Source organism: Bison bison, unplaced genomic scaffold (assembly GCF_000754665.1).
Source record: "Bison bison bison isolate TAMUID 2011002044 unplaced genomic scaffold, Bison_UMD1.0 scf7180017864522, whole genome shotgun sequence".
Classification (NCBI taxonomy): Eukaryota; Metazoa; Chordata; class Mammalia; order Artiodactyla; family Bovidae; genus Bison; species Bison bison.
Genome location: NW_011495073.1, coordinates 2,514,050 through 2,522,546, shown reverse-complemented (window position 1 = coordinate 2,522,546; position 8,497 = coordinate 2,514,050). Strand labels below are relative to the sequence as shown.

The 8,497-nt window shown below is 56.0% G+C and overlaps 1 protein-coding gene across 1 annotated transcript in view; it reads left to right on the top strand.

Annotated features, from left to right (window-relative positions):
- GRB10 (growth factor receptor-bound protein 10) overlaps positions 1 to 8,497 on the top strand; it is a 226,299-nt gene that overhangs the window by 154,132 nt on the left and 63,670 nt on the right. The window contains exon 6 of the mRNA XM_010831055.1: positions 1,715 to 2,101. Coding sequence (XP_010829357.1) covers positions 1,715 to 2,101 — 387 coding nt within the window. The remainder of the gene's footprint in view (positions 1 to 1,714; positions 2,102 to 8,497) is intronic.

Genomic DNA, 8,497 nt, shown 5'->3' with positions numbered 1-8,497 from the left:
GGTAAGGGGGTGACATCGGGTGCCTCTCTGGGCTTCTAGGGGAAGGCGTGCAGTGTGCTGCGTCTTAGGCATCTGTTGGCTGGAGCATCTTCTGGGTCTCCTTTCCTTACCTTTTGGGGAGGGAGCTTTCCCTCTGCTTCCAGAAACTTCTGTGAGCCTTCTTTGCAGCCCAGCATCCTAAGTCTTCTGCAGCCAGATGACTCTTTTGCCCAGGGCGGCCAAGTCTGTCTGGAGAAGGGGACCAGAGTAAATACAGAGCTGTCTGCAGCGGGGCACAGCAGCCTGGGTGGCCTGGGGTCGCTTTCTCGCCTCTCGGCTTCCTGCGCTTTGTCACATCCGTCCTTCCAGCAGGTGGACCGCTTTGCTCCCTCCACCAGCACCCTCGTGTTCTGAGCTCCTGGTGAGTTCAGTCTCGGGGGAGATAGTCTTTTCTCCTCTGAGCTTCTCTGGCTCTGGAGGGTGTCAGCTGCCACATGTGGCGGCCTCGGGGAGGCCCAGTGGGATGGAACAGCAGCCATGGTGACGGTGCCTGAGGCTGGCCTGGGCAGAGGGCAGGTGCGGTGCAGGAAGGCCTGCTTTCCGGCCAGCTGGCTGCCCAGGACCCTTGCCTGGGACCCTGGCCGCGCTTGTCCCTCCGCCCCGGGGCTGCGGGTTCTGAGTCCCACGGGACGGATGGGCTCATGCGAGGCACGCCCGCTGCTGGAGAGTGGACCCTGGCTCCAGGCCAACCTTTTCTCAAGTGATGCTTCTCTTTATTTCAGTCCTAGCGTTTCTGACTGTCAGGTGCCTTGTTAAAGATCAGGTGACCAGTATAGGATGCCCAGAGGCTCGTTTTGTGAACGGGTCTGCTGAGGACTTCCTGTGCTCACAAGCACCTCCCCTGTGTGCTAAACCCCTCCTGTGTATGAGCAGCTAATGGAGCGGCCACTGCAGCCTCACTGAGGGGGTGGTGTGGCAGCTTCTCATTCCCAGGTAAGGAAACTGAGGCACCGGGGGCAGTGACTTGGCCCACACTTGGTGAGTGGACACAGAGCCAGATGAGGGCTTGAGGAAAAGTCCTCCAGCTCCTGGATTTGGAGGGGTGGGGGCCAGAGCACTGGGGGCAGCTCAGCTCCATCTCTGCCTGGGGAGGGGAGAATCAGGGGTGGGGGTGATGAGACTGTTACACTGCTGGAGAGGGCTCAGGGAGGCAGGTGCTGAGCAGCAGCTGGAGGCAGTGCAGGGCGATGATCGGAGGAGGAGGAGGGACTGCAGTGAAGCTGGGCAGGGGGCCGGGGGTGCATTCTCACCTGGACAGGTAGACAGGCACGGCCCCACCCCTCCTCCCGTCCCTGACCTCGCCCCCTGCGCCTCAGCTCCGCTGATGCTGCTCATCAGAGAGGGATGGATTCCGTGGCCTCTTGAATGGGATTCTTTTCAGTTATGTTTAATATCACGTAGTTTTTTTGCTTTGAGTGATGCTTGTGAACTACCGTAAAGGAAACACGGGACTTCTTAAAAAAATAATAATTTATTAAGGTAAAATGCACGTAGCGTAGACTGAATCACCACATAGTACATGTTCGGTGGCAGGTGGGGCACCCCCAGGACTGTGCAGCACGCCCACCCCAGGCTATTCCCAAGCGTCTCCCTCCAAGACCCTCCCTAAGCTCCCTGGCACATGGCCCCGTGATTATAGGAAGGGTGTTCATCTATTCCATCTGTCTGCTGAACTTTTTCATCTTTCAAATCTGAAACCCTGTCCCCATTAGAGCCTGACTCCCCGCTCCCCTGTCCCCAGCCCCCACCCTCCACCCCCTTTCTGAGTGTGCTCATTTCGGGTGGTTCATTGCAGTGCGGGCCCGCGGGGTCAGTCTTTTGCACCAGGCTTACTCAGCAGGGTGTCCTGGGCAGATCCCCCGATGTGGGCGGCAGGGTCCCTACGTGGCAGCTTCTGATGGGCGTCATCTCTCCACGCAGGCGCCTGCAGGAGGAAGACCTCCACTTGAGGACCTCGTCGCTGCCAGCCATCCCCAACCCCTTCCCCGAGCTCTGCGGCCCCGGGAGCCCCCCTGCGCTCACACCCGGCTCCTTACCTCCTGGCCCGGCTGCCGCGAAGCAGGTGAGCCCAGCCTTGGTTGGAGCGCCAGGCCGCTCGTGGGTGGAGTGAGGACGCACAAGCTGGCCCGTGGCCTAGAGAGGGAGGGAGGGACACTGTGGGGTCTTCACTCTTCATTCTTCTCCTGGTGCTCCCACAATTGTCGCCTGGCACGGCTTTTCAATCTGTCCGCCAAGATGTTGCTTAGGTCTGGGAGGTTTTAGAAACCATATTTAGGACATTTTAGATGTTTATATGTTATACAAAGACTCCATAAAAATGATAAATAATACTAATAATTTGGTGTGGAAAGATGAATTTCGTTCTCTGAAAAAAAGTCACCACTGTCGTCTTCGTCTGGATAAATGAGGCGTTAAACCTGGGCTCTCCCAGGTACCTGGGCTGGACGGTAGTTGAAGAGTTTGTAACATTCCTGACTTTGAGTAGGATCTGCTCGGGGTGGAGGGATTTCAACTTGGCCCAAAAGGTGACAGCCACCTTTTAAACCAGCAGTTTCTGCCGTAAAGTGAGACTGGGAGGTGCCTATTTTATAGACATCATCCCCAAGGGAGGACGCAGGCTGAGCTTCAGTAAGTCAGGTCAAAGCACCAGTCATCACCTTGTCAGAGGGATGGGCCGGAAGCTCCTCCCCTCCCGGTTGGCAGGGCCTGGGCCCCTGTGGCTGGCAGGCTTGGGAGGGAGACCAGCGATGCTCTCTCTACCATGCGGTATGCAGTGTGTGTGCTCAGTCATGTCCATCTCTTTGTGAGTCCATGGACTGCAGCCCACCAGGCACCTCTGTCCATGGGATTTGCCAGTCAAGAATACTAGAGCAGGTTGCCGCTTCCTCCTCTAGGGGTTCTTCCTGACCCAGGGATCGAACCTAGATGTCTTGTGCCCCCTGCATTGGCAGGTGGCTTCTTTACCACTGAGCCACCTGGGAAGCCCCGTGATACTCTACAGCCTGGTATAATAATAATGACAATAACAACAGTAATAATGACAACAGCAAAGATGACGGCAACACCTAATGTTCACTGAGTAAGGTCTCTGTACCAAGTACTGTTCTCAGTGGTTTATATATTTATGTGCAACAGATACTTTTACTCCTCAGAACAAGCCTAAGAATTAGGTGCAAATGGCAGCTGTGTACTGCATCTGGGAAACTGAGGCCGAGCTGTGAGGGGTGGAGGTGGGGGGTGCCCAGTGTGGATGGGGAGCTGGGGGGGGCGGCCAGTGTGCTGGGGGAGCTGCGGGGGTCCACTGTGGATGGGGAACTGAGGTGGCCCAGAGGGTGGGGAGCTGGGGGGCAGTGTGGATGGGGAGCTGGGGGACCCACTGTGGGTGGTGGAGCTGAGGCAGCCCAGGGTGGGTCGGGGAGCAGGGGGCCCCAGTGTACGTGGTGGAGCTGGGCAGGACTTGACCCCAGGATCTGGCGCCCCTGATTTTAGCTGCTATGCTAGGTGTCCCTGGGCCCTTGATGTTCCCTCTTTGCAGCAAGCATATTCAGAAAAGGCAAAGGCCTTTTCTGCCGGAACCACTCTCCTCCTCCTTGTCCTCAGGCATCATGCACCACACATCCTCTTCCTCTGCAAACTTATCCCCAGGCCACATGGGCTCTGCACTCAGGAGGAAGACGTTTCTCCGGGGCTCGCCTGAGCTCTGCTGCCTGCTGACCTCACGCCTCGTGAGCCCCCCGTCCCCCGCACCCCACGTCACGCGCAGAGGCGAGGTCAGCGTCCCCAGCCGCGGCCGCGCTGGCCAGGTTGCAGCCCTCATCACATGCCTGCAGTCCGTCAGGGACGTCTGTCTCCCTGGTGACCTTCTGCTTCACATCAGGGTCTAGACAAGCTGTCTGTGGATTGGGCATGGAGGTTGTTTACAACATTACCCATCCTAAAATAAGACCATGAAAATATTCTCTGGCTGTCCCAGTGGCTGGCAAGGAAACAGGCCTCCACCCCGTGGACTGTCCAACTCTGTGAGCAGAATCAGGTCACCCAGGGGCTTTGCCTCCTGTTTTTCTTGGGATCGGAGCTAGTTCCCCCACGAGAACTTGGCATCAGTGCCTCTGTTTCTGTTCCCGAGATAGCACCCCGCTTTGGGACCAGCAGCCAGGAAGGATGCACCACACTTAGCCCTACTTGTAGAGACTTGGTGTTCTTCCTTGTTGTCTAACTGGCTCAAAGCGATGCCTCTTTGCCACACTTGGTCCTGACTTTTGATCTCCTGAAACATGTGTTTTGTTGGTACCACTGGTGTTGATGCCTCGCAGTCTCAAGCACCCTCACCAGCTCAGTGTCAGGCTGTGACGGGAGTGGGGAGCCTCCTTTGTCACCTACCTGAGGGCAGGAGAAACCCGCCATGCCCTCTCTTCCTGCTGAGTCGGAAGAGACAGGGATCAGCAACCAGTCGGAGCTCTGAAGTGATTTAAAAATGGATGCAGCGCCCTGGATGCAGGAGACTCACCTAATGCCACCCCATTCACTGGAAGAAGGAGGTCAAGAGGGAAAGAGGCAGCTGTCGGAAGGAGCTGGGTGCAGGGGGAGTTGGACGCCTCTCTCTGGTCACTAGACAAAGGGGGTGGAAGGAGTGACACATTCGAGCAGCCACTTGAAAGGAAGACCCCTTCTAGCCCAAGTTGCTGCGGCCAGAGGACCTGGAACATGGTACCGGCCCCCAGGTGGCGGGACCAGACGTGGGGAAGACAGGAGTCAGGGAAGGGGTCCGGGGCCCATAGGACGGTCTGCCAGCCACATGTGCAGGCCTATGTTTGCCCTTGTGGGGAGTGGGCAGCCACGGAGTCCCAGCAGCCCTGGCTCTCTGGGCTGTGTGGGTGCAGCTCTTCCCGTCGGCCCCAGAGACAGACCCAGACCTTGTCTTTCACCCTGGGGTGAGGATGGCGGGTGCTGTTTCAAAGAAGCACTTCCTGAAAGTGCGCAACAGCAAGTGTGCTGAGTCACGATGAGTGTGGACCCTGGAGGGGACCTGTGGAGTGGCAGAGGCTGAATTAGATCCTCTGAGGGTCACTTGTGTGTCTGTGGTGGGCTCTCTGGAAAGCATGAGAATGCTTCCCTCCCGTCTGAGACAGATAAGCGAGGCGGCCAGTCAACCAAGTGATATTGACAGGTGGTCCCATGCAGGTCCTGCAATCCCACCGGGAAGGCTGGGATTTTTAGCATCTGTTTCATGGCGGTTGCTGCACATTTAACTGTCACAGCACCACTCCACACGGCAAGGGGGAGACTGCTTCCATAGTGGGTAACCCCAGCCCACCAGCCAGGCACGGTGGCAGCATGTGAACTTGAATGAGTCCGTCACCCCCGGGGTCCTCTCCGCCCCTTGCAGGCCCTGGTGCTGCACCCTCTGGGCTTGGAGGAGACCCCTGACTGTCGGGCCTCCTGCGAGGGCTGAAGGAACCTCCTGCGAAATCTCAACCACTAGTGTTTCTCTGGACTATTAATATCTTTTTAAATATTAATTATTTCAACTGGAGATCGTTTATGATAGCATTGAACATCTCAGTAGCTGTAGCTGTCAGAAGTACTGGAACACTGGACACTTAAATTATCTGTGTCTTTCATGGGAAAAATGCCCGTACTTTTACCAAAAATCCAAGTGCGTGCCTTGCTCAGTGTGGGTGTTTGTGATCGGGTCCGGCTGCAGAATGAGGGGCCAGGAGAGCAGAGCAAACAGCTGCCGGGGTCTGCACATAGACAGGCTCAGAAAGGGCGGCCTCTTTTGCTGGATCAAGAAGTGAGTTCCCTTGGCAAATGAATCTGCTGATTCTTGCTGTTGCTGTGACTTGAAATTTCTTTAGGGAAAGTAAAGAATCACAAAATGAACTTTTGGCCTGATTACCCTCCCTGATGGCTCTGTCATAAATGCGTGTGATTAAACACCCTCACAGTTCATCCCGTGCAGAAGCTGCCACGTGCGTGGAACATGAACACCTGTGCTTTCGTAAAAGCCTGTGGACATTCATGGAGGGAACTTTGGTTCCATTCTGTGGTCTTTAAATGTGTCTCTTCTTGCAGTTTAGAGTGTTTTATGAAGTCACAAGGTTGAAAAGTACCTATCAGAGTTTTCAGTCTTGGTTTGAAGGGGTTCCATGCTTTGGCAAAGTCTCCTCCAGCTGCTGGGGCAGGACCGGGTCCATGCCTTTCCACGATCATGAAAGACTCTCAGCAGAGCCTTCCATACTCACGTCCCCCTGCTGGCTGTGGCCTTTCTTGTCTCTGCGTCTCTCCTGGCTGGTCTGCCCACGCCTCGGCCTGGTGGGCACCCCTTGCTATGCAGCCCGGTGCCTGCCTGGAGTCTGCCCTTCTCTTTCCCACCATAGCTGTTTCATCCCTTTCCTGGGCTCTTGTTTCCTTCTCTTAACAAGCATGAAGGAAAAGCAATTTGAGTAATAAAAAAATGTTTTTTAAAAAATTACAAGAACCACTGGAGGAAACCAAGGAAAGGCGTTTTGAGTGTCTCCAGAGAGAGAGTTCAGTAAACATCCGCCCACACCCCTCCTGTCACTGCTGTGCAGCCAAGTCTCTGCATTTCTAGGAAAAAAGAAGACAGATATGACCTCGTTGGGAAAGATTCTGAGTGGACAGCCTCCACTGGTAAATTTTATTTTAGAACCGAACACTCATGATGAACGCGGTTTGTTTTCCCTTGCCCCAGCACAGCTTCATCGTTGTAATCCCACACGGAGTTGCTTGGGAATCAAAGCGGCGGTGTCTCACCGCCCTGTTTCTAGAACCCTGGATTCTCGGGGTTCGTTTGTATCAGGAAACGCTGCACAGGTCCAGATGTCAGTGTCCTGTGTGACAGCATCACAGGAAGGGCAGGTGGAGACAGCTGGCCTGTGGTGGGGACGTCATCCCCTCCAGACGGCGGCAGTGCCGTTGTGACCGGACCTCGGTGTTAGGACCACTGGCTTCGTGCAGACCATGGTCAGCGACAGTGGCAGACAGCGCCATATCCACTGCGGCCCTTGCCCCCTGTATTTTATCTGGTTCTGGACAAAGCAGATCTAATGGCATATATGTTTACATTTGTTTAGACTTCCCCTGTAGCTCAGATGGTAAAGAATCTGCCTGTAATGCAGGAGACCCAGGTTTGATCCCTGAGTCAGGAAGATCCCCTGGAGGATGGAATGGCAACCCACTCCAGTGTTCTTGCCTGGAGAGTTCCGCAGACAGAGGAGCCTGGCGGGCCTCAGTCCACGGGGTCACAGAGAGTGAGACACGACTGAGTCTCACTCTGTGACTTTAACTTCATATTTACTATCCCGCAAGTGTTCTGTGTGTCTCTTCCGTGATCTCTGCAAAAAGCACTTTTAATAGCTGAAAGTTGTTAAGGAGTGTGTTTGGGGGCTGCACTCAGACCCTGGGCAGGGCTGCATATTTGCATGGTTTCCAGTTAGCTGGCTGTCCTGTGGGTGGTGCGTCCCTGAGTGATGTGATGTAGCGTTTGTCACATTTTGATTCTTCCGCAGAAGCCAGGTTTCTAGCCCAAGTCCGTGGTGTTCTGCAGCTCCAGCCGCGTGCTGCTGCATGTTTGGGAGGGCCTCTGTTCCCGTCAGGGCAGGGTGAGCTTCGTAATTTCTCAGCCCTGACTCCACACCAGGTCGTTGCTGGTGTTCCGTCTGCGAGCGTCCCCCACCTGGGTGGTCTCCCTGCCCAGGTGGGCAGCTGCTGGCTGCAGGGACTGTAGGGCCAGGACTGTGGTGGGGACACAGAAGGAGCCAGCTGGTCCTGCCTGCCCCATCCCTGTGGTTGAACACACCGTCTCTTGGTCTTCAGACACCATGGCTGCCCTAGCAAAGCTCTGGCTGTTCCGAGGCTCTTTCTAGGCATGTAGCGGTGTGTGGCCTTGCAGCGCCCACAGAGCAGAGGCGGAGGAGGAGATTCTGGTCCATTTGATGTAAGGAATGTTCCATGTGTGGTGCTGTGGGGGACCACTGCATGGATGTAGGCGTGGCGAGCAGGGTCCAGTGGTCACATCCTGACTTGGGCCCAGGCTCAGGCTGCCCATCACCTGCAAGTCTGCAGCCCAGCCCCCCTCAAACCTCCCCGACATGGTCTCCAGTCTGGGAAGATGACCAGGAGGGAGCACCCTGGTGACAGTGACCAACAGGGCCTTGAGAATGCGTCCCCAGAGGGCACCCCTGGAAGCCGACTGCTGCCTGCTCTCATCTGGCACGGGTCCAACCAGGAAATCCCTCCTCCACCGCGGCTTCCATCTCACGGACCCACTCCCCAGGGTGATTTGGGAGGCTTCCTCACACCTGGGCACTGCCACAGCCCTGCCCTCAGGAGCCCAGGAACTGCTGTGAGAGACAAGTGCCCGGAGGCACCAGTGGGTAGACATGGGACTTTCCAGCTGCAGGAAAAGCACCAGCCAGCAAAGCAGCTGGGACTG